Below are 26,693 nucleotides of genomic sequence, written 5' to 3' on the forward strand. Positions count from 1 at the left end.
ATGGCAGAGCAGACTCGATGGGCTGAATGATCTACTCCTATTAGTAATAATAATGTCTAAAAGGCTTAATATGTTCATACGATGTTTCTCTGCCACTAATGAAGTGGGGGCATTAACACATTTAAAAAAAAATAAGCCAACTTAAAATAGCGATAAAAGCAATGGCATACATGTGACATACACTTTACCTCTTTACCTACCAGTTAATCTCAGTTACATGTCTTTTAATTTCTGGATACAGATATAATCTTATGCATGTTATATATGCTATTTATTGTACTTCATTCCATGCACTGTATTTTACATATGCCAAACTCTACGGGTGTGAGTTAGCGGACAAAAGTTAAATTTCGCTTCTGGGCGCTATTCAACAGCAACTTTGCTTATTTTTTGGCCTCGGGGAGTTTCTCCCCACTGAGGCCACACTCAGAGAGATTTCCCGCTTGCGAGTCCATCTCGTCAGCAGAAAGGGCTCCTCCCAGATCGCTGCGCCATTTTGGATGGCAGACCCGATCTTTCTCCACCCCCTTTCAGGACCTCTCCCTTTTGATCAACTCCCCCCTTCACGCCCCCAACATTGTTGAGGCCTCTGGAACCCCACCGCTAATAGGCAAGATTGCCCCTCCCGGGCCCAAACCCTGGCAGTGCCAACCTGGTACCTGGGCACCTTGACTGTGCCATCCTGGACACACCGGAGGTGCCAGGCTGGCAGTACCAAGGTGCAAAGGTGCTCGGGGGAGTGCCAGGACACCACCCTACCCTATTCCCAATCACCTGGGGGTCTCCAGTGGCCCGCAAGACCCACCGAGGTGTCGTTACGCCTGGTCTACGTTTGTGCAGACCAGCATTAAAAGGCACCCTATCGAGGTCTCACATGTCCAGCCGTTGACGTCCGGGCATCAGGTGAATCCGGAATCCGGATATTTAAATAAGTCTAATGGAACATGTTTTGGGGTTTGGCCAGAGAGAGGTACAGCAAAGAACATCTGGAACCTGTTGCAATAATTTCCATGACAACTGGGAGGCGATAAAATAACGTGATTGCTCATCGTCCATCTGGCACTGCTCACATTTCTCAGAAATGATTTATCTCTGATCACGGGTGTCCTGATTTGCTCTGATACTTTCATTCTGAATTCTGTTGTGTTCTTAAACAGGTGGTAAGATGAGGTAGCACCAGTCGGGCCGGAATCATTGACAATCCGTTGCGATTGCCGCTCGCTGGCTGGGATCCGGCCTACGATGTTTACGATATCTCTCAATTATTTGTCAGATTAAACCAGCCTTTATTTGGGGGCGGGGAATAATCATACATTTCACTGAATATTTAAAATACATTTCAACACTATGAACCATTCTTGTGATACTTCTTCACAGTCATTCACAGAGTTGGATCAATTTGCCACTAGTTGATTGGATGGGTTTATTGCCATGTGTACCGAGGTACAGTGAAAAGTATTTTTCTGCGTGCAGCTTAAACAGATCATTTAGTACATGAAAAGGAAATACATAATAGGGCTTGCGGTCTTGGACTGAGCAGTTGCCATACCCAGGCTGTGATGCAGCCAGATAGGATGCTTTCTATGGTGCATCTGTAAAGGTCGGTAAGGGTTAATGTGGACATGCCGAATTTCCTTAGTTTCCTGAGAAAGTATAGGCGGTGTTGTGCTCGTGGGTGGACGAGGACAATTGTTGCTGATGTGCACACTCAAGAATTTGAAGCTGTCAACCATCTCCACCTCGGCTCCGTTGATGCAGACAGGGGTGTGTACAGTACTTTGCTTCCTGAAGTCAATGGTATTCACAAATATCCCCAACAGACGTCAGACTGGTTGGTTTTTAATTTCCTCGTGGTCAGGTGCTGGAAATGTAACCGTGTGCAGGCAAGGGCCGTCCTTGAGTAAAGTGTCAACAGGTGTAGACAAACTGACAATGAAGCCATGTGCTTAAAATGGATCTGCCTTGTGAATTTCAACTGGTACCCAATGCTGGTGCTGTATTTGGAGTGTGTCTGAAGTAGTTTCGATGGGCTTTTTCAGTTTCAATACCAACCGTGGCATATGTCTAATCGGGTCAATGTCGATATCCTTTACTTGTCATTAATACCATCAAGCTACGTGATGGGAACACATTCGTTAACAAAAGAGGTGACAGTATTCGCAAATTATTGGAACGCAACCAATTTGTGACGAAGCATTAAAGTGGAGAAATACCAAATTGCGCCGGTCTTGGGTGTGACCCAAGTAACCACACTAACAGCAGAATGCGTTAACCGATTGCGTCGCAGAGATGGCAAACGTTACTAGAGCCAGAATAAAGCGTGAGAAATTTATGGTGGGTACATGGGAACAGACCTGTCTTCTCCATTCACCGTGAATAACTACCCACCAGTACTTCGACATTCTAGCCGTTTATTGGCATTTCTGTTTCCAGATATCCCGATTGTCCTGAAGCCAATATGATGCGTGTTTTCCCCTGTTGTACAGTGACTAAAGTCTCGTCAGTTACTAACTTCAGTCAATTTCTACAATCAGTCCAGAATAAATCTTTCAGAGTGGGGAAGATAGTGCCTCTGACCAATCAGCTGTTCACACTTCACCCTCCTTCGGTTCCATCCCCCAAAGCTCTTCTCAAGGCTTAAAAAGCTGGAGACTGTGTTTTCTGTGTTGTTCCGTTTCCATCCCCAAATGGCAATATTCTGAAAAACATTGGGCGGGATTCTCCATGGCTGCCTGTGACAGGGCAACCCTGTCCTGTGCCTCGGTCACCGCCTGCACAGAGTGCCCCAGGCTTTAGACATGCTGATCCAGAGCCAAAACCCTCGCCCCCAATGCCTCCACCGCGGATGCCACCCGTGCGGTGTTGGCCTGGGTGGCACGCATGGTTGGCATTACCTGCTGCACATGGTTGGACTCCTCCAACTGCACCTGCAGATACTGGATGCACGCCGACAATACCTCATGTAGCCCTGGCTCTGTGACGGCATCGCCACAATCGATGGGACTGTCCGTTCCAGAATCCCGAAACCCGTCTGGATGGCAGCTAGTCCCTGGGGTCGGCCTGCCCTACAATCGTCCGCCCCCCTCGGTGCTCCTACCTCCACCTGCTGTGCCGGGTCAGTTGGGTGCTGAGCACCAGAGATTGTCCCAGGAACCTCTTCACTAAAGTGCCCAACCGAGTTGAGTGTCTTTGGGATGGTGGAGGGTGTTGGACACAGCTGTGACCGGAAGATTCGAGCTCCGGGGTGTCCTGGGTCTCAGGTGGCCGGCTGGAGTCTGAGCTGCTGTCAGCGTCGCTGCTCGGCCCACGGCGGGGGGTCTCCGGCAGTGGCACTGGCTAGGGGCAATAGACGGCAGGCGGACCCGCCCCATCTCCGCCTCATCCTGCAAGACACAAGGCAAGACGCATGATAGGACCGTGGGTTGGGGGGGAGTGCGGGTAATGGGGGTGAGGGTTGGGGTGAGGGTGGTGTGGGGGTGAGGGTGGGATGAAAGTGAGGGTAGAGGTGAGGGTGGTGTGCGGGTGAGGGTGGGGGTGGTGTGAGGGTGAGATCGAGGGTGAGGGTGGTGTGGGTGGGTTGTGAGGGCGTGGGTGATGATGAGGTGGTGTGAGGGTCTTGTGGAGGGGAGGGGGTTGGCACATGTGTCACGCAGAACCGCAACTCAGCGGGGTCTCACTTCCTCGCCCGTGGCCGAACTCCACCCTGGTGACCCCCTTTTCCTTCATGCCGCTGACAATGTCCAGGGCCCTCTGCTCTGCCACAGTGAGGTGCCGCAGTCCGGTGGTCCCCCCCAGTCTTCTCCCGCTCCCGCCGCTTGTGGGCGGCCTTCTCCTGGGGGGGGGGGGTCAAACAGAAAACGACAGTGTTACAGTCCGACGCATACAGCCCCGGGAGTGACCAGGGCACCCGGCCATGCCGGTAGGTATGGGTGCCGGAATGTGGTGGCGTTGGGTGTTCACCCGCCTTCCGGAATGGCGAGGGCGGGGTAGGGTTACGGGTGTGTGGAGGGACAGGGTTGGCCCCAGGGGCACAGTGCTGCCTACTCACCCTGGCCTCCTTGAGGAGGTCGTGCAGTTTCATCCGGCACTGCTGGCCGGTCCGGACATCATTGACCGCCTTTGCCATCTGCACCAAGGCACAGTGAATGGTGGCAGCTGCCAGCCTCCTTCCTGGGCCGGGCACAGGGTCATCCGCCTCTCCTCCACGGTGTCCAGGAGGGTGTCCAGCTCGGCATCCATGAATCTTGAGGCTGTTCATCTTGCTGCCATCTTGTTGGCTGGGATGGTGTGTGTGTGGGGAATGCAGTGTGTATACGTGGCCGCAGCTTGTCAGCCTCCTGAGTGTCAATCACGGACCCGGCGAATCCGGCACCATTTCTCATTAGAATCGATTGTGTTTCACGTGGCGCCGGTGCGAGCCCCTCTACAGTAGCAGAATCCTGGTGAGGTATCAGTTTTGTTGTCGAACTCCACGTATCCTGCGCCGGCGTCAACACCTGGTCTAGAAACGGAGAATCCCGTCCATTGTGCGCTCTTCCGCCTTGCCTAATGTCCAGGAATGTGGATATTCGGTCAGGCGGCGAGCATATGGCCGGGATTGTTCCCTTTACACTTCCCCATGTTCCTAGCGAAGGAATAGTTAATTAAACCTACAGTTAGTTGTCGAAAATTCAGTGACTTGAACAGATTTCTGGCCCATTTCCCCGACATATAGCCACCGCTTAACATGACAAATAGCTTAAAATTTATAATGTGTTTCATGTGGGAATGATTATAAACACCAGATGATCTGTGGGGGTGTACTATCGTTTGTTTTTCTATTATTATGCGTTATTGGAACAGCCATGCATTGTAATATCTCAGCATTGTCTCGGGGGAAACTTACATCGCACTTTCTGGAGGAAAGCGCATTTTGTTTCAAAAATGGTGTGAAAGCTAAATAGTGTGTAAGAAGAACCAGGCAACGAGCCTCAATGAGTACTGTCCGCTGGCCCTGACTTCAGTCGTAATGAAGTGCTCTGAGAGGTTGATCGTGAAGCGCATCACCTCCATACTCCCAGAACGCCTTGATCCAATCCAATTCGCATACCGTCGCAACCGGTCCACAGCAGACGCCATTTCCCTGGCTCTACACTCATCCCGAGAGCATCTTGACAACAAGGACTCCTACATCAGAGTCCTAGTTATTGACTACAGCTCCGCCTTCAACACCATAATCCCAGCCAAACTCATATCAAAGCTCCAAAACCTCGGACTTGGCTCCCCACTCTGCAACTGGATCCTCTATTTTCTGACCAACAGACCACAATCAGTAAGAATGAACAACAACACCTCCTCCACAATAATCCTCAATACCCGGGCCCCGCAAGGCTGCGTACTTAGTCCCTTACTCTACTCCCTGTACACACACAACTGCGTGGCAAAATTTGGTTCCAACTCCATCTACACATTTGCTGACGATACGACCATAGTGGGCCGGATCTCGAATAACGACGAGTCAGAATACAGGAGGGAGATAGGGAACCTAGCGAGTGGTGCAGCGACAACAATCTCACCCTCAATGCCAGCAAAACTAAAGAGCTGGTCATTGACTTCAGGAAGCAAAGTACTGTACACACCCCTGTCAGCATCAATGGGGCCAAGGTGGAGATGGTTCGCAGTTTCAAATTCCTGGGGGTACACATCTCCAAAAATCTGTCCTGGTCCACCCACGTCGACGCTACCACCAAGAAAGCACAACAGCACCTATACTTCCTCAGGAAACTAAGGAAATTCGGCACGCCCACATTATATCTTAGCACCTTTTACAGATGCAACATAGAAAGCATCCTATCGGGCTGCATCACAGCCTGGTATGGCAACTGCTCGGCCCAGGACCACAAGAAACTTCAGGGAGTCGTGAACACCACCCAGTCCACACACGAACCTGCCTCCCATCCATTGACTCCATCTACACCTCCTGCTGCCTGGGGAAAGTATAATCAAAAACCCCTCCCACCCGGCTTACTCACTCTTCCAGCTTCTTCCATCAGGCAGGAGATACAGAAGTCTGAGAACACGCACGAACAGATGCACGAACAGACTCACAAACAGCTTCTTCCCCACTGTCACCAGGCTCCTAAATGACCCTCTTTTGGACTGACTTCATTAACACTACACCCCTGTATGCTTCACCGGATGCCCGTGCTTATGTAGTTACATTGTAACATTGTGTTGCCCTATTATATATTTTCTTTTATTCCCTTTTCTTCCCATGTACTTAATGATCAGTTGAGCTGCTCGCAGAATAATACATTTCACTACCTCAGTACACATGACAATAGGCTGGTTTAGCTGACTGGGCTAAATCGCTGGCTTTGAAAGCAGACCAAGGCAGGCCAGCAGCACGGTTCAATTCCAGTACCAGCCTCCCCGAACAGGCGCCGGAATGTGGCAACTAGGGGCTTTTCACAGTAACTTCATTGAAGCCTACTTGTGACAATAAGCAATTTTCATTTCATTTCATTTTTCACAATAAACAAATCCAATCCTATCCAATCCAATCCAATCCAATCCTATCCAATCGCTTCCTTATCTGCCAGGCAAATACCGGCCGACATCATGATTTCTCTTTCAGGAATGAAGCACAGGAGGGTAAGATATCCTGATACTAAGAATACAAAATCCATCCGTTGCAAAGCTATTTCAGTCCATGGTGGGAACACCGCGACCCTTAGCCCCCTGACCCTTCTTTGTTTTTATAAATTTAGAGTACCCAAATTTTTTTTTCCTAATTAAAGAGCAATTTAGCGTGGTTAATCCATCCACCCTGCACATGAAAATGGAATGAAATGTATGAAATGAAATGAAAATCGCTTATTGTCACGAGTAGGCTTCAATGAAGTTACTGTGAAAAGCCCCTAGTCGCCACATTCCAGCGCCTGTTCGGGGAGGCTGGTGCGGGAATTGAACCGTGCTGCTGGCCTGCCTTGGTCGGCTTTAAAAGCCAGCGATTTAGCCCAGTGTGCTAAACCAGCCCCCCCATCTTTGGGATGTGGGGTTGAGGCCCGCGCAGACACGGGGAGAATGTGCAAACTCCACATGAAGATTGACGGGGCCGGGATTTGAACCCGGGTCCTCAGCGCCGTAGGCAGCAGTGCTAACCACTGCGCTATGTTCTGTCCTGCCCCGCGACCCTTCTGACACCCACCCACGGGTGGTGACCCGCATTTTGAAAAACCCTGGCCCGAGGGCTATGGGAGGGTGCTGGTCTTTCGCACCGAGCTTGGCCTGACCCTCTGCCGCTCTCTCCCGATGCGAAAATGTTCTAAACAGGAACATCCAGGAAAAGTACAGCCGTGGCTGAGCTCTGAGGTCAATCTGAGGGCAAGAACTGGTAAATTAATATCTTCCGGACAAAAACCTGGTGTGATAATTAGTTTCCTCTTTCCTTGAGGTGCGTTGCAGCAAAGCGTGCTGTGTGGGCTGTGAGAGCACATGGCTAGGACTTTTAGATTAGTTTTGTATATTAGCAAATCACTTACCTTGGCTCCGCAGGCTCCGATGGCTAGCAGAGCGCGCCTAGCAGAACTCCAATTAGTCAGAATGGTTGGCAAACGAATTAGAGGTGAGATTTTTTTTTGTGCAGCAACTTGGAATGAGCTACCTGAGAACATGGTGGCAGCAGATTCAATGGTAACTTACATAAGGGACTTGGATATTGAAGGGGAAACAAATGGGTGGACTCTGGGGGAAGGACAGGAAAGCAGGACTGATAGTTCCTGCAGAGAGCTGGCAGAGGCCAGATGGGCTGAATGGTCCCCTTCTGTGCTGCATCCTTTTATGATCCTGTGATCTTGCAAGTGACAGCATAGACAGAACCATGGGATGGTTACAGCACAGAAGGAGGCTATTTGGCCCATTGTTTCTGTGCTGTCTCTCTGCAAGGGTAAATCGCCTAATCCCACTCCCCCACCTTTGCACCGTAACCTTCAGATAATTATCCATTTGCCCCTTGAAAGGCATAACTGAATCTGCCTCCCCCCTCTCTCATATTATGCAGTTGTATTCATTGAGACTAATCAAGAGAAACTGTCCAAAATAGGCTTCAACGTCTACCTGTCTGTGTTGAACACTCCTCATATAGTTCAGAGAACCTGCTAACAGAGGAGCAGGAGCAGGCCGTTTGGCTGCACAAGCCTACTCTGCTACTCAATTAGACCATGACTGATCTTCTATCTCAATGCCATTGTCCTGCACTTCTACCTCAACACCATCTCCTTGTCCGTCCCGCGATGTCTTTACTGTGCAGAATTCTATCCATCTCAGTCTCGAACATACTCCATGACTGAGCCTGCACTGCCCTCTGGGGTAGAGAATTCCAAATATTTCCCAACCCTGGGTGAAGAAATTCCTCCTCATCTCAGTCCGAAATGGTCTACCCTTTATTCCGAGACCCCTCCACACTTCAGCTATGGGAAGTATTTTTCCTGGATTATACCAAATGTGGCACAATCAAGAGGCCTGATTCCAGAAGCTCAGAGCGTAGTGCCGGCCAGATACTTTGAGAATCCTGTAGCTAGAGCAATACCCCCAGGTTCTAATGTCAGCCGCCAGAACAAGTGTCCAGAGCTGTCCGTGAACCGCTGTATGAGGCTGGGTGTCCATCCCGTGTCACTTCCATTCTACACTTTACTTTCACACTGAGCTCTCTGTCCTCGACCTGCCTCTGGGTTCCAATGAAGCTCAACCAAAGGTCGAGGAGTGACACCTCAATTTTCCATTGGACTCTTTAAGCCTTCTGGACTCCACATTGAATTCAGCAGTTTCAGACTGCAGTCTCTGCCCCCATTTTCTTTCCTTTCTCATGACATGTTTCGGTTTTCCTCTTGCTTTCTCTTTTGGGAAGCAGCTCTTCACTACTCTGCCATTCACGTCTCCTCAAGACAAAGCTTTTGGGTGCAATTCTCCGCACTCCCGACGGTGCGGAGAATAGCGTGGCTCGTAAAATTTTACGGCCACGCTAGTCCAACGCCCTCCCGCTATTCCCCCTCCCCCCACGCCCGACTCCCGATACGAATCGCTGCCGCCGTTTTTTTACGGCCAGCAGCGACTCTCAGCTGTCCGATGGGCCGAGTTCCCAGCCCTTTACGGCTGTTTTTACGAACGGCAAACACACCTGGTCTGGCCGTTCGTAAAAACGGCCGTAAAGTCCCGATTTTATAACCATGGCACCGATTGGCACGGCAGTACCACGGCCGTGCCAAGGGTGCCATGGGCCCGCGATCGGTGGGCACCGATCGCGGGCAGCGGGTCCGATGCCCGCGCACTCTTTGTCCCTCCGCCGCCCCGCTGTATCACTTCGCGGGGCGGCTGAGGGGCATCCCGGCCCGCGCATGCGCGGGTTTCGCGCAAATGCGCGATGACGTCATCCGTGCATGCGCGGGTTGGAGTCTTCCAATCCGCGCATGCGCGGCTGACGTCATATGACGCGTCAGCCGGCGCAAACTCTGGCAAGCGGGCTTAACGAAATTCGTTAAGCCCGCGATGCCGGAGTTTACGGCGGCGGCATGCTAGCCCCGACCGGGGACCAGAATCGGTTCCTGGTCGGGGAGGGGGGGGCTGGCGTCAAACCCGCCCGGATTTGACGCCAGACTTACGATTTCTCCCCCTCTGGGAGAATCGCGCCCAAAGTTTCTTTACTTGTTCCATTATCACTCCCTTTGGCCCCTGGATCATCAACTCTTTTGTCATTTAATGTCTCCCCTCTGCCATCCCATCACAGGCTTTCCCTTTTATTCTTTCTCCACCCTCTCCTATTTCCCTCACTTCAAATATGCCACATTTCTGACATTTCCCAGTTCTGATGAAAGGTCATCGATCTGATACGTTAACTAAGGCCCATAACTTCCCTCAGAGTGAAATCTCCGGTGGATCGCCAATCTCGACGGACGTACCTTCGTTGGGATTCCAAAGCCCCTGCCTTATCCGACCTTCCTCATTCAGGCTGGGTGAAACAGGAGCAGCTAAGTACACCCCCGGCTGCATCAATGTGGAGTAACTGGGGCACAGAGAGGTAAGAAACACTCTCTTTTTATAGCAATAGCTTCTATAAAGGGGAGGGTTTAAAGGGACAATGAAAAGGTAAGTTTTTCAGACAACAGATTGAAGGGTAGGGGTGGGGGTGGCAGGGTTTGGGTCGGGCCGGAGGTGGGGTGGTGTGATGGCGCCCCTGGAGGGGTCATCTGTGTGGGGTGTGCCCTGTGCGAGGCTGGGTCTGGTTGTTTAGTTACTCTGGAGTTAGAAATGACTTTTTTCCCTCTGGTCACCAGCAGAAGGAAGTGGACGCTTCACAGAGAGTACAAAGAAGGATTACCTGGACATTGCCTGGTCTGGAGGGTGTGTTAGCTATGAGGAGAGGTTGAATAAACTCAGATCGTGATGCACGATCAATTGAACAAAGACTAGAGTTGGATACAACTGAGGCTTTATTGCTCTAAGATGTGTGGCCTCCCACAGCAGCTGGTGAAATGGCTGCTGAATGGAGGATACGCATATTTATACTCCGCCTACTGGGCGGAGCCAGCAGGCAGGGGCTACCGGTGAACCTGTAGTACAGATCCTACCTTACATCACCCAATACAGGTGTAATAGCTGTTTACCACAGATGGTTTTCGTTGGAAAGACGGAGGCTGAGGGGAGACCTGATCACAGTCTGAAAATTACGAGAGGTATACAGGGTGAATAGTCAGAAGCTTTTTCCCAGGGTGAAAGGCTCACTTACAAGGGGGCACAGGTTCAAGGTGAGAGGGGGAAAGTTTTGGGGAAATGTGCGGGAAAAGTTTTTCAAGCAGAGGCTGGTGGGTACCTGGAACGTGGTGCCAGTGGGCGACATGGTAGCACAGTGGTTAAGACTGTTGCTTCACAGCTCCAGGGTCCCAGGTTCGATTCCTGGCTGGGTCACTGTGCGGAGCCTGCACGTTCTCCCCGTGTCTGCGTGGGTTTCCTCCGGGTGCTCCGGTTTCCTCCCACAAGTCCCGAAAGAGGTGCTGTTAGGTGAATTGGACATTCTGAATTCTCCCTTAGTGTACACGAACAGGCACTGGAATGTGGCAACTAGGGGCTTTTCATGGTAACTTCATTGCAGTGTTAATGTAAGCCTACTTGTGACACTAAAGATTATTATTATTGAGGTGATGGAGGCAGTCAAGATAGCAACGTTTAAAATGTATCTTGATAGACACATGAATGGGTGGGGAATGGAGGGTTCAGATCGTTTGGGCAATAAGTAGTAGGTCTAAACAAGGAATCTGGATTGGTGCAGGCTGGGTGAGCCGTAGGGCCTGTTTTTGTGCTGAGATGTTCTTTGTTTTAACCCTTTCAGAGCAACTATCAGGGTAAAACTTTAAAAAAAAAATTTAGAGTACCCAATTAGTTTTTTCCGATTGAGGGGCAATTTAGCGTGGCCAATCCACCCAGCCTGTACATCTTTGGGTTGTGGGGGCGAAACCCACGCAAACACGGGGAGAATGTGCAAACTCCACACGGACAGTGACCCAGAGCCGGGATCGAACCTGGGACCTCGGCTCCGTGAGGCAGCAATGCTAAACTGTCAGGGTAAAATTGACAGAACCCTCTAAAGTTAGCGATTTTAAATTGCTCCTGTCTGATGGTTCCCAGCCCAGTGTCATTATCCAGCGGAAGGTAGTGCTTCTGGGCAATTGCCGGGTAAACCCTTAGATGGGACGTCCGAGAGGGAATCCCCCCGCACATCACTGGGGAATCCCTTAAAAGTGAAGGGGAAGCAGGAAGGTATGGGCCATTGTTTCTCTCTCTATAGATGTGCTTGAGCTTCTGGGTATTTGCAATGTTTGTTGTTTTTATTACAGATATCCAGCATGTGTAATATCTTTAACATGACCATCACTTCCCCCAGATTTCTTCCCCGCTCTGTGCTTCGCTACCTCACATGCTAGGGTATAGCTATGAGACGTCCAACCAGTGCCCCCCACAGCTTAACAACTGCCTTATTCTGTAATTTCTTCTAGTTTTACATTCTCCCCACATTCATCTCAGTCTGGCCTCTGGTTCATTCCCTCCTCTCTGTGACTCCCTAACCTTCAACTTGCTGGATGAACCCTCAGGTGCCTTGATACTTCCCTCTGGAAATCCTTCTCTCAATCTCTCTGCGACTCCAGCTCTCTGCACCCTTTAAAAAAAAAACTTCCTCAAAACCCATCTTTCCAACTCTTGGTCCTGACTCTGCTGCCCTATTTGGAAAAACTCTGGGGCTGAACCAGACTGTTTGTTAACGCGGAGCTGACCCTCTGACCACGTATCTGTGCCATCACCAAGACCACCTACTTCCACCTCCATAACATCCGAATTAGCAGGAGGCCACTCGGCCCCTCGAGCTCACTTTGCCATTCAATAGGAATATTGTAACCTCAACTCCACATTCCATCCCCGATAACCTTTCACCCCCTCGTTAATCGAGAATCTAGCTAACTCTGCATTTTGATGTGGTCTCACCAACGCTCTGTACAACTGAAATACCGTAACGTGGCTGTTGAAAGCCAGGAGGCCCCGCTCCTGGGATCCACCCAACTCGCAACGCCTCGCGAGAGTCAACGCAATCTCGCGAGATGTTGCGATGTGGGTCCCGCCCACAATGGACGGGATCACTTTTTAGCAGTAAGTCTCACTCTAATGTGCAGATTCCCGAGGTAACTGAGGCTTTGGGATTCAACGCCTACCCCTCGGAGACCTCGGGCGAGCATCGTTTGGTACTGGTTCCCGTTTGTGGGACTGCTCTCGTGGGCCTCTCCAAGGGGATCCGAGGCCCCCAGCTGCATGCCCTGTGGGCAGGGTAGTGCCCTGGCACTGCTGGTGCCAGCCTGGCAGTACCACCTGGTCGCCAGCCTGACACTGCCAAGGTGCCTGGGTGGCACTTCCAGCTGGCAGGGGCACTGCCAAGTTGGCACTGCCAAGGTGCCAAGCTGGCATTTTTTGTGCGTGTGTGATCGGGCTGGGGATGCCTGGCTTGGGGGCGGGGGAGGACCGGGGAATCTCCCATATTGCATTCGGGCTGGGGGGGAATTCGGGGATTCTTTTGGGGGCCTCGGAAATTGGGGCACTATTTAAAAATAGTACCAGGACACCCTACCTAAGCCCACACCTCCACCCTATCCCCAAAACCCAGGAACCCCACCTCAGCTTTTTGTGGGGATACTAAGGGCAATTTAGCATGGTCAATCCACCTAACCCGCACATCTTTGGACTGTGGGAGGAAACCGGAGCACCCGGAGGAAACCCACGCAGACACGGGGAGGATGTGCAGACTCCGCACAGACAGTGACCCAAGCCGGAATCGAACCTGGGGTCCTGGAGCTGTGAAGCAACAGTGCTAACCACTGTGCTGCCGTGCCGTCCTCTTCACTATTAACTATCCAACTTATCTTTGTGTCGTTAGCAAATTTAGTAACCATACCTTCAGTCCCTTCAACCAAATTATTTACATAAATTGTAAAAGGTTGAGGCCAAGCACTGATTCCTGTGGCACACCACCCGTCACATCCTGCCAACCGGACAAGGACTGATTCCTGTGGCCCACCACCCGTCACATCCTGCCAACCGGACAAGGACTGATTCCTGTGGCCCACCACCCATCACATCCTGCCAACCGGACAAGGACTGATTCCTGTGGCCCACCACCCATCACATCCTGCCAACCAGACAAGACTGATTCATGCCTACTCTCTATTTCGTGTGAGCTGGCCAATCTTCAAACATTCTCTCCTGCCTCAGCTCCTCATCTGTTGCCGAAACCCTCAATCACGTCCTTGGTTCCTCTCAACTTATTTCAATGCTGTCCACCCTCGCCTCCTGTCACCCACTCTATGGATGTTCATCCGAAGCTCTTCTGTCTGTCTTCTGAGTCACACCAAATTCCGCTCCCCCATCACTCCTGTGATAACTGATCTACATTGGCCCCCGGGTCTGCCAATGCCTCAGGTTTAACATTCCCATCCTTGTTTTGAAATTCCTCTGGCCTTGACCGCTCATTATCTCTGTAACCTTCCCGGCCCCACCACTCCCCAGATATCTACGCACTTCTAATTCTGTGCCTCCTCGATTTTAATGGCTCCCCGGCCTGTGGTTGTGCTTTCAGCTGCTTAGGCCCAAAGCTCTGGAACTCCCTCCCTAAACTTCTCTGCCTCTCTACCTCTGGTCAAGGCCAGAGGGATCTGCCCCTCTCTGCTCCTTTAGGACACTCCTTAAAATCTACCTCCTTGACCAGTATCTTCTTACAGAGCTTGCTGTCTGATTTTGTTTTATGAAGTTATGAGGTACATTGGAATGTTTTGTTATTTTGACAGCGCTATATAAATGCAAGCTGCAAACTGGAATACTATGTACAATTTTAGTCTCCACATTTCAGGAAGGCCATACTTACATTGGAGGCTGTACAGCAAAGCTTCACTCGATTGGTTCCTGGCGTGTTCTAATGAAAGGCTGAGTAAATTGGGCCCACATTCTCTGGAGTTTAGAGAAGGAGAGGTGATTTCACTGAAACATTCGCGATTCCCATGGGATTGAGAGGGTGGATACCGAGAGATTGGTCAGGGAATTGGAAACCTGGGAAACAGTCTCAGGATAATATTAAAATATTCATGCTGCTGTGCAGAGGGATCTGGCTGGCCGAGCGCATGAGTTGCAAAAATTTGGTTTACAGGTGCAACAGGTGATTAAGAAGGCGAATGGAGTTGTGTCCTGGGCAGCACAGTAGTATAAGTGATTAGCACTGTGGCTTCACAGTGCCAGAGTCCCAGGTTCGATTCCCTGCTGGGTCACTGTTTGTGCAGGATCTGCACGTTCTCTCCGTGTCTGCGTGGGTTTCCTCCCACAGTCCAAGGACCTGCAGGTTAGGTGGATTGGCCATGATATATTGCCCTTAGTGACCAAAAAAGGTTCTGAGGGGTTATTGGGTTACGGGAATAGGGTGGAAGGGCTTAAGTGGGTCAGTGCTGTCTTGATGGGCCGAATGGCCTCCTTCTGCACTATATGTTCTATGTTCATTGCTAGAGGGATGGAGTTTAAGACTAGGGGGGGTTATGCTTCAATTGAATAAGGTGTTAGTGAGGTCACACCTGGAGTATTGTGTTCAGTTTTGGTCTCCTTACCTGAGAAATACTGCACTGGAGGGTATGCAGAGGAGATTCACTAGGTTAATCCCAGAGTTGAAGAGGTTGGATTACGAGGAGAGGTTGAGTAGACTGGGACTGTACTCATTGGCATTTAGAAGGATGTGGGGGGATCTTGCAGAAACATATAAAATTATGAAGGGAATAGATAGAATAGATGCGGGCAGGTTGTTTCCACTGGTGGGTGAAAGCAGAACTAGGGGGCATAGCCTCAAAATAAAGGGAAGTAGATTTAGAACTGAGTTTAGGAGGAACTTCTTCACCCAAAGGGTTGTGAATCTATGGAATTCCTTGCCCAGTGAAGCAGTTGAGGCTCCTTCATTAAATGTTTTCAAGGTAAAGATAGATAGTTTTTTGAAGAATAAAGGAATAAAGGGTTATGGTGTTTGGGTGGGAAAGTGGAGCTGAGTCCACAAAAGATCAGCCATGATCTCATTGAATGGCGGAGCAGGCTCGAGGGGCCAGATGGCCTACTCCTGCTCCTAATTCTTATGTTCTTATGATAAGTGGCCAACCATTTAGGACTGAGATGAGGAGGAGAAATTACTCCACTCAGAGGCGTGCAAACCTTTGAATTCCCCACCCCAGAAGCCTCCAGCATTTAAGATTGGGAGAGACAGATTTCCAGCCTCCCAGGGAATTAAGGGATATGGGGAGAGGGTGGGAAAGTGGAGTTGAAGCCTAAAATCAGCCATGACCGTAGGGAGCAGTGGAGTAGGCTCGATGAGCCTCATGGCCTACTCCTGCTCCGGTTTCTTATGCTATTTGTGTGAGGGCCACGAGGAATCCAGAACGAGTTTGTAGTGTAAAACCGAAAGTAACTTTATTTACGACAATATTTACACAACACCAATAATTCACGAGTGCTCCTCTCTCTGGGCAGTACCCCACTGACCAGTTATATTTATGTGAAAGATTAATGGTTTCCCCACCCCAAAACATTGAGGGAGCTCATGGGTGCGATTCTCCCAGCCCCGCGCCGGGCTGGTTAATCGCCACAACCGCGCCACGCCGCCCCGTCATCGGCGCCCGATTCTCCGAGGTGCGGAGAATCAGCGGCATTTGCGCCGGCGCGTTTGGCGCAGCGGCGGTCGCGGGCCGCTGCACGAGGCCGGGCCGCCGATTCTCCGGCCCGGATGGGCTGAGCGGCCACGTGGTAATGGCAGAGTCCCGCCAGCACCGTTCACCCCTAGTTGCTGCCGGCGGGAACTCTGTGCGAAGGGTCAGGGGGCAGCCTGTGGGGCGGGGAAAAGTGCTCCTTCACCAGGGAGGGCCTCCGATGGGGTCTGGCCCGCGATTGGGGCTCACCGATCGGCGGGCCGGCCTCGTCCCCCCCGGGTCTACATTCTTCTTCTTCCGGCCCCAGAACCCCCGCGCCATGTTGCGTCGGAGCCGGAGCGTTGAGGAAGTCCCCCGTGCATGCGCGGGTTGGCGCGGCCCAACTGCACTTGCGTGGGTTGTCACGGCGCCCATTTGGCGCCGGGAAGGGAGGCTGGAGCGGTGTGAACCACTCCAGCGCCGTACTGGCCCCCTGTGGGGGACAGAATTAGTCGTCCCCGTGCCCGTTTCGCGCCATCGTGAAACGCGACGGCGTTCACGACGGCGCGAACACTTAGTCTCCATTTTGGAGAATCGCCCCCCATATTTCCTAAAATACAACATGGGGTAACCAAATGTCCCCAGACAGCAGGATCCCGGCATTTTATAACAGTTCTTAAATCAGATAATAAATGCAAGAGCAACATGCGAATGCTTGACAATGCTGCGAATTATTGCAATAATAATTTATTTTAAATTACTTACACCAAGTACGGCCATCGTTATAGTGACAACTAGACTATAGATTAAAATGGCTAGAGAAACAATGCTTTCCCATGTCTGTTTGGAGGCCTTCGATGTCTCGCATGTATTTGACTCTGAAAATAAATTGTGAGAGATTTTAGCAGCGGAAAATGCCATCAGGCCCAACACGCCTGCCTTTCCAATCGACAATCCTTCCAAACCCAGGCTTCTATCCCAGAAGAATGGGACAATAGTTGCAATGGGAACAAGTTACCCTCCAAGTCAAACAATATCCTGTCTTCGAAACGTATACCGTTCCTTCACTGTCGCTGAATTAAAGTTCTGGAACTCCCTCCCTAACAGCACTGCTGATGTGCCTACATCGCATGTACTGCAGCGTTTCAAGGAGGCAACTCACCACTGCCTACTTTGGGTAATTAGGAATGGGTAATATGGCCTTACCAGTGACACTTACATCCCAAGAATTAATTTAAAAAAACATCTATCCTCCTCCTGACTATTCCCCTCAATTGTCTCCACTGAGGAGTGGGTAATAAGGTAACAGGAGGACTGGAGAACAGCTCATGTGGCTCCGCTATTTAAGAAGGGTTGTAGAAATAAGCCAGGGAATTACAGACCAGTGAGATTCACGTCAGTGGCAGGGATATGATTGGAAAAAATTCTGAAGGAGACAATCTATACGGGCAGCACAGTGGTTAGCACTGTTGCTTCATAGCTCCAGGGTCCCAGGTTCGATTCCCGGCTTGGGTTACTGTCTGTGCGGAGTCTGCACGTTCTCCCCGTGTCAGCGTGGGTTTCGTACAGGTGCCCCGGTTTCCTCCCACAAGTCCCGAAAGACGTGCTGTTAAGTGACCTGGACATTCTGAATTCTCCCTCTGTGTACCCGAACAGGCGCCGGAATGTGGTGACTCGGTGCTTTTCACAGTAACTTCATTGCAGTGTTAATGTAAGCCTACTTGTGACAATAAAGATTGTTATTATTATATTATCTCCACTTGGAGAGGCAAGGTTTGATCAGGGATAGTCATCATGGCTTTGTCAGAGGCAGGTCTTGCTGAACAAATTTGATTGACTTTTTTTGAGGAAGTGATCAGGGGCGAAATTCTCCGACCCCCAGCAGGGTCGGAGAATCGCCTGGGGCCGCCGAAAATCCCGCCCCCGCCTTGGCAGAGATTCTCCGCCACCCGGGAATTGGCGGGGGTGGGAATCACGCCACTCCGATCGGCGATGTCCCTGCGGTGATTCTCCGGCCCGGATGGGCCGAAGTCCCGCCGCTGGGAGGCCTCTCCCACCGCCGAGGTTTGAACCACCTCTGGTGGCGGCGGCGCGAGCGGGCCCCCGGGATCCTGGGGGGGCCACGGTGGCCTGGCCCGCGATCGGGGCCCCCCGCTCAGACTCCGGGCCAGTGCCCTGGGTGCACTCTTTCTCCTCCGCGGCCGCCACGGCCTCCGCCATGGCGGAAGCGGAAGAGAAACCCACATCGCGCATGTGCTGGTGGTGACGTCAGCGGCCAGCTGGCTGCTGATGTCACCGCCGGCGCATGTGCCGACCGGCGAAAGCCTTTCGGCCAGCCCCGCTGCCGGGGGCGCCGGTTTTTTGTGCCGGTCTTCTGGTGCCAACCGCTCTGGCGCTGGGCTGGCCCCCAAAGGTGGGGAGAATTCCCCACCTTTGGGGAGGCCCGACCCCGGAATGGTTGGCGCCACTCCCCGAACGCTGGGACCCCCCGTCACGCCGGGTAGGGGAGAATCCCGCCCCAGGTGTGTAGATTAGGGTTGTGAAGCCAATGTAGTTTATAAGGATTTCAGCAAAACCTTTGACAAGGTCCCACTTATAAAGAAGAAAGCACATGGGATACAGGGTAACTTGATAAGGTGGATTCAAAATTGGCCTTGTTGTAGGAGAGAGAAGGTGGTGGCAGTCGGCTGCTTTAGTGACTGGAAGCCAGTGTCCAGCAGGGATCTGTGTTGGGCCCCCTATTATTCATCATTTATATAAACAACATAGATGACTAAGTGGGGGATAGGATCAGAAAGTTTGCGGATGTTACAAAGATAGGCCGGGTGGTTAACAGTGAGATTGAGTGTCTTGGGTAACAGGAAGATATAGACGGGATGGTCAAATGGGCGGATAAGAGGCAGATGGAATTTATCCCTGAAAAGTGTGAGGTGATACACATCGGACAAAGAAATTTGGCAAGGAAGTATTCAATGAACGACCTGACACTAGAAAGTTCTGAGGAACAAAGGGACCTTGGCGTGTTTGTCCATAGATCTCTGAAGGCGGGAGGACATGTTAATAGGGCGGTGAAAACGGCACATGAGACACTTGCCTTTAATAATCGAAACATAGTTTACAAAAGCAGGGAGATCAAGTTGAGACTGTACAGAACTTTGGTGAGGTGAACTGGATGGAGTACTGTGTGCAATTCTGATCGCCACATTATAGGAAAGATGTGATTGCTCTGGAGATTCACCAGGATGTTGCCTGGGATGGAACATTTAAGTTATGAAGAGAGGTTGGATAGGCTTGGGTTGTTTTCTCTGGAGCAGAGAAGACTGAGGGGTGACTTGATCGAGGTGGACAGGATTAGGAGAGACATGGACAGGGTGGATAGGGGAGCAGCTGTTCCCCTTTGTTGAAGGGTCAGTCACGAGGGGACGCAGGTTCACGATGAGGGGCAGGAGATTTAGGGGGGAAGTGAAGGACCTTTTCTAACTCAGAGGTCTGGAATGCACTGTCTGGGAGGGTGGTAGAGGCGGGTTGCCTGACATCCTTTAAAAATTACCTGGATGAGCACTAGGCACAACATTCAAGGCTATGGGCCAAGTGCTGGTAAATGGGATAGGTAGGCATTTTTCATGTGTCTGTGAAGGGCCGAAGGGCCTCTTCTGCACTGTGTGATTCTGATAACTGATGAGACGTTAATTCCCCTTCTCTATCACAGACCTGCTGAGTATTTCTAGCATTATCGATCTTTGTTGATGATTTCTAGCATAGAACATAGAACAGTACAGCACAGAACAGGCCCTTCGGCCCTCAATGTTGTGCCGAGCCATGATCACCCTACTCAAACCCACGTATCCACCCTATACCCGTAACCCAATAACCCCCCCTTAACCTTACTTTTATTAGGACACTACGGGCAATTTAGCATGGCCAATCCACCTAACCCGCACATCTTTGGACTGTGGGAGGAAACCGGAGCACCCGGAGGAAACCCACGCACACAGGGGGAGGACGTGCAGACTCCACACAGACAGTGACCCAGCCGGGAATCGAACCTGGGACCCTGGAGCTGTGAAGCATTTATGCTAACCACCATGCTACCCTGCTGCCCCAATCTGCATCTGCAGCTTTTTGCTCTTGACCTTTTTAACCTGTCCACTTCAACAGCTGACCTCAGTCGGCTGGACAGCTGGTTCGTGATGCAGAGCGAGGCCAGCAGCGCGGGTTCAATTCCCGTTCTGGCTGAGGTTATTCATGAAGGCTCCGCCTTCTCAACCTTGCCCCTCGCCTGAGGTGTGGTGACCCTCAGGTTAAACCGTCACCAGTCAGCTCTCCCCCCTCAAAGGGGAAAGCGGCCTATGATCATCTGGGACTGTGGCGACTTAACATACTGGAGAATCGGAGTTGCAACATCTATTCAGTTGGATTACCCTGCGGTCCCCTCTACAAGAGAGAGGCTCGATTTCCTGAATCCTTCCTTTGCAAGTTAATTTTTTGTTACGCACAAGAGATCTTTTTATATGTTACACGGTGGGACGGTTAAAGGGTGGAGCTGGCGCCATCACGTGTTTCCCACATTTTCTTTCCTCAGTTCTTTAGCCTTGGTCTCATCAATCCAAAGACCATCCCATCTGTCAGACCAGTTCATCAAGATCTCTGTTGGTAACATCCGCTTCTGCCAAATTCTCACTTGTCCATCACCCAACTAAATAGCACCGAAAATTTATCCAACATAAAATGTGCATTGAGCAAGCCCACAAAAGGAAGCCATTAAGAGACAACTGTGTCTGTTTTACTCACCGTGCACAGTTAATTTAGTTCCTTCTCCGTAATCATTAACGTGAGGAGGAGGGAGGGAGATTGATACTTCGCATATGTAGACTGCAGCGTCGCTCATTGTCAGGTTGTTTATGACCAGGAGGTTATAGAATTTGGAGATATTGCCAGAAACATATAGGCGGCCATCTTGAGTGGCTAGGGACTCAGAGTCTTTCGAGAAGGTCAGGATTGGAAGATCCAGCTCCTCTCCTTTGTACCAGTACATGTCCGTGTGGCCGGGGGCTCTCTTGTGGTCGTGCGCCTCGCAAGCGATCGTGGCCGTCATTCCAACTGACGCGGTGATTTCCCTCGGATGCTGTGACACCCTAATTTGGCTTTCATGACCTGAGTGAAAGGTGAAGGGAGCGAAAAGGAACTTTCAGTTTTTTTCAATTTACTGCGTTCAACAGCAACTGATGGACAGATGATCAATGCCTGCCTTCATTTACAAACATAGTCTTAAAGAGCAAAAGTAGATCTAGCCTTTATGTCGCACCTTTAGGCACCTCTCAATTTGATTTACAATGAAGTACTTTCTGAAATGTCTTCATTGCTGTGACACTTTGCACAGACAACCCTCCCTCGAACAGCAATGTGACAATGTGAGAATCTGATTTAGCTCCAGAACGAGGAGTCAAACAGTTTAAAAATAAGTAAGCGCCCATTTCGGACAAGGATGAGGACAATTCTTTTCACTCAGAGAATCGTGAGACTTGAAAACAGAAAATAGGGCATGAGAGGGCCTTTCGGCCTTCGAGCCTGATCTGCCATTTAGTATGATCATGGCTGACCCTCTATTTCAATGCCTCACTCCCACTCCGTCCCCATACCCCTCGACACCTTCAGGGTCCAGAAATCTATCTCTTTCTTTCTTAAATACATTCAATGACCTGGCCTCCACAGCCTTCTGTGGTCGAGAATTCCACAGGCTCACTACCCGCTGAATGAAGAGGTTTCGCTTCACCTCAGTCCTACCCTGTATCCTGAGACTGTGACCATTTGTTCGAGTCTCGGGAACTCTCCTCCTCAAACGACGATGGAAGCAGTCTTTGAATATTTTGAAAGCAGAGCTCGATAGATTCTTGATTAACAAGGGGGTGAAAGGTTATTGGGAGGAGCGGGGGGGGGGGGGGGGGGGGAGGGGTAGGGCAGGAATGTGGGGTGAGCTCACAATCAAATCAGCCGTGACCTTATTGAATGGTGGAGCAGGCTCGAGGGGCCGAGTGGCCGACTCCCGTTCCTAATTCATGGCCGTAACCTCCAGGTGTCATATCTGGGTGGCGGTGGGAGGGTGGGAGAGAGAGGGGTGGGCATACCCCAAAGATGCGCTGGAAACTGCACCCCCACACCCCAGACATTACTAGATTGGCCATGCCAAATCGCCCTTAGTGTCTAAAATTGCCCTTAGTGTTGGATGGGGTTACGGGGTTAGGGTGGAGGTGTGGGCTTGGATAGGGTGCTCTTTCCAAGAGCCGGTGCAGACTCAATGGGCCGAATGGCCTCCTTCTGCGCTGTAAATTCTATGATTCTATGATTCTAGATAGGGAAGGCAGTCTGGAAAGTGAAGATCTTCCCTGGATAATTGCTCTGCACTAGGGACCATCCAAATATTGGGACCTAAATCGCAAACTTTGGATTGTTCTGACTGGCTTTCATCAATAGTTACTCAGTAAAAGTTAAAACCTTTTCTAGATTCTGGATAGCTAACTGGGTAGTGTTGGAACCAACAATTCTACGGACACGTGCTTGTAGGATTAGAATAGCGGTTTTAATATACTCACAACAGAGCCAGCCGGTTAGCCATTGAACTTTTGGTGAACTGGACGGCTGACCATGTGGCACTGATCTTTATACAGCAGCTCCAGGGGGAGGAGTCCTGGGCGGAACCAAGGGAGAAGCCCAGTACAATTCTTGAGCATTCCCAGAGCTACTCCCCCTGATGGTCAGGTAGTGCAATTGCACTTACAATATAGACACATGTATATACAGATTATAATCCGGTGTGAATCACATTCACCACAGGTAGCACTGACCCCTACCTCGCAGGAATCTCCTCACACCCCCCCCCCCAAACTCCCACATGTGTCCCCCCCACCATCCCTGATTACTCCCCCCATTGGGACCCCCGTCACCCTCCCACTACCAGACCTCCCAAACCTCCAACTGCCTCCCCAAAGCCTGGCCCGACACTTCTCCACAAATCCCAATCCTACCCACTCCCCATATCCAAGGCCTGACCCGACTTGACTGGACCACCCAGCCCCCCCCCCCCCCCCTCCCTCCCACCCCCTCGCCAAGAACTGACCCAACCGGAGCCCCTCTCTCAGGGCCTGAATCAACCCAACATGACCCCTGCCCCCAACAAGACCCAACCCGACCCGGCCCCCTGCAAATCCCACCCACTCACCTTACAAACTAACCTTCTTAATGGCAGCTAGCGACATCAAAGAGGCGGAGTGGCTTATTTACCTGCGACTCCACCGCCCTTGATGCTAGGCCCCGGGGTCAGGCTGCACTGCTCAGCTGTCACTCGGCCTGAGTCAGAAGGCCGGTTAGGATAGGATCAGCTGGATCAGGGAAGAACATTCTGACTCAATTGCCGTTCCATTGGAAGATAAGGCCACATTTGTTCATGTATTTAGCAACGGGGCTAAGTGGACACTCGGGCAACTCCCCCTGATCCCCTTCAAGGGAGTGCAATGTGATCTTTTGCATCCATCCTTTGAGGTTTAATGTCTCATCAAAAGATGGCACCTCCAACAGTGCCGCACGCCCTCAATTCAGTGCTGGGGAAGTCAGCCTTGGTTGTGTGCTCAAACGCACAAGCAGCTAATAATTAGAACTAAAGTGGGCTATACCTCTAAAGCGAAAGATTAATTAAAGGTTCATCCTTAAAGGGGAACTTCCGGTGACGTTATGTGAAAGCAAGACGTATGGAAGGTGGCTCCTGGCAGGGTCTTTGCCTTTGATCCCTTTAACCCGTTTTTTTCAAGGGATTTGATGTCAAAACTCATTTAGTGGATGACGGAGGCATGTCGAAGGCATCGACGAAGAAGCCCAATGTAAAGAAAGCCCACGATGGTAGCCCGTCAAAAGCGCATGAAGGAGGGAAGATGGCTGCCGCCCCCATTTCATTAGACACCCTGGCTGTAGTGATGGCTGTAGGAGCTGGAGAAATTCGGCAAGCTGATGGACAAGGCAGTTTGAGTAGCAGGGCAAGGAAGTAAAGGATTTGTTTCAAGTCACTGTCGAGGAGGCACTAGGCCCGATCGTAAACAGCTAGAAAAGACCTCGGATATCCCTGAATGTACAAGGTGAGACATTGGACAGTGTGGAGGAGGCCTTGTCGCAGCCCCAGGAGCGTTTTGCCTCGCTGGAGGCGGGGTTGTTACTCGTGGCGGATGGCAATAAGGGTCTGAGGCTGAAAGATCTTGAAAACAGATCGAGGCAGTTGAACCTCAGGATGGTGGGGCTGCTGGAGGGAGTGGAGGGCTCGAAGCCCACCCAGTACTTCCCGGAGATGTTTTCTCGGCTGGTGGGAGGGGATGAGATGTTCGCCCCTCCGGATTTGGATGGAGCACACCGGGGGCATCGACAGAAGCCACGGCCAAACGAGCTGCGGCCTGCGGTAATTATCCACTTTCACAACTAGCAGAGGAAGGGTCTTGGAGTGGGAGAAAACGCGCCGCAAGATTGACTGGGATGGGCACACGGTGCGAATATACCAGGACATTGGGACTAATCTGGTGAAGAGGCGTGTGGCCTTCAACAAGGCAAAGGCTGTGTTTTATAGTAAAGGGTCCGTTTGGGGCGTGCCTGGGGGCCACAATGGATTGAAAGAATTACTTCTTCAACACAGAGAGACCTTCTTCAGAGAGGGGAAGCTGGGACAAGTCTGAAGAGGACTGTTGGGGACTTTGTGGGGTGTTTGCACAGTGTACTTATGCCTCTTTTTGTTATATTCTTGTTTCCTTGAAGGCTGGAGCTGTTAGAAGACGAGGACGGACACGTTTCTTGGAGGGGAGGGAAGCTTGTTAGTTTGGGGTTGGCCATTTTGGTGGGGGAGGGGGGATTAGGTGGTTGTCATTTCTTTTAGGGCGGTATTGGAAGGGCCCCTGGGTGGGGGTCACCTCACTAGTAGGAAGGGCCAGAGGTTGTGGTGATGTGCCTATGGACTATATCACAGTAGGATGCTGTGCGACCTCCAACCAGCAGGTGGTGGTACAAACACACCATGCGGTCTCCAGAGCAAGGTCATATGACCTGAGGCCCTGATATAAAGGGAGACGCATCTGACCATCTTGAGAACAAGATTAAGAGGGTAATAAGGGTAATCAGTGCTCGGCATAAGTTCCAGAGGAGTAGCAAGACTCCATGATAACGTGCTCTGTATCAGATTGCCATCTCACCCCACGAGACACAATAAACAGATCCTGATTTGGACACATCAATGTCTTTGTGGGGTGTTTGCACCTGTCAGGCAGGGAGGAAGTTGTCGAGCAAGGGAACCGTGGTTTACTAAGGAAGTTGAAGCACTTGTCAAGAGGAAGAAGAAGGCTTATGTTAGGATGAGACATGAAGGCTCAGTTAGGGCACTTGAGAGTTACAAGTTAGCCAGGAAGGACCTAAAGGGAGAGTTAAGAAGAGCGAGGAGAGGACACAAAAAGTCGTTGGCGGATAGGATCAAGGAAAACCCTAAGGCTTTCTATAGGTATATCAGGAACAAACGAATGACTAGAGTAAGATTAGGGCCAATCAAGGATAGTAGTGGAAAGTTGTGTGTGGAATCAGAGGAGATAGGGGAAGCGTTAAATGGATATTTTACGTCAGTGTTTACACTGGAGAAAGACAATGTTGTCGAGGAGAACACTCAGGTTCAGTCGACCAGGCTAGATGGAATTGAGGTTCAAAAGGAGGAGGTGTTAGCAATTTTGGAAAATGGTCAAAATAGATAAGTCCCCTGGGCCAGATGGGATTTATCCTAGGATTCTCTGGGAAGCCAGGGAGGAGATTGCAGAGCCTTTGTCCTTGATCTTTATGTCGTCTTTATCGACAGGAATAGTGCCGGAAGACTGGAGGATAGCAAATGTTGTCCCCTTGTTCAAGAAGGGGATTAGAGACAACCCTGGTAATTATAGACCTGTGAGCCTTACTTCGGTTGTGGGTAAAATGTTGGAAAAGGTTATAAGAGATAGGGTTTCTAATCATCTTGAAAAGAACAAGTTGATTAGCGATAGTCAACAAGGTTTTGTGAAGGGTAGGTCATGCCTCACAAACCTTATTGAGTTTTTTGAGAAGGTGACCAAACAGGTGGATCAGGGTAAAGCTGTTGATGTGGTGTATATGGATTTCAGTAAGGCGTTTGATAAGGTTCCCCACGGTAGGCTATTGCAGAAAATAAGGAAGTATGGAATTGAAGGTGATTTAGTGGTTTGGATCAGTAATTGGCTAGCTGAAAGAAGACAGACGGTGGTGGTTGATGGCAAATGTTCATCCTGGAGTTCAGTTACTAGTGGTGTACCGCAAGGATCTGTATTGGGGCCACTGCTGTTTGTCATTTTTATAAATGACCTGGAAGAGGGTGTAGAAGGATGGGTTAGTAAATTTGCAGATGACACGAAGGTCGGTGGAGTTGTGGATAGTGCTGAAGGATGTTATAGGATA

At 50.7% G+C, this 26,693-nt stretch overlaps 1 protein-coding gene and 1 gene segment (V, D, J or C); one reads left to right on the forward strand and one right to left on the reverse strand.

The window, feature by feature from the left end:
* The window catches only part of pnpla4 (patatin-like phospholipase domain containing 4), a 115,523-nt gene that overhangs the window by 80,711 nt on the left and 8,119 nt on the right, over positions 1 to 26,693 (forward strand). The window lies entirely within an intron of this gene.
* The window catches only part of LOC119977381, a 46,097-nt gene that overhangs the window by 1,597 nt on the left and 17,807 nt on the right, over positions 1 to 26,693 (reverse strand). Inside the window, 2 exon segments of the V gene segment in view lie at positions 16,986 to 17,098; positions 21,012 to 21,374. Coding sequence covers positions 16,986 to 17,098; positions 21,012 to 21,374 — 476 coding nt within the window.

The sequence above is a fragment of the Scyliorhinus canicula genome, chromosome 14 (assembly GCF_902713615.1).
Source record: "Scyliorhinus canicula chromosome 14, sScyCan1.1, whole genome shotgun sequence".
In the NCBI taxonomy this organism is placed as follows: Eukaryota; Metazoa; Chordata; class Chondrichthyes; order Carcharhiniformes; family Scyliorhinidae; genus Scyliorhinus; species Scyliorhinus canicula.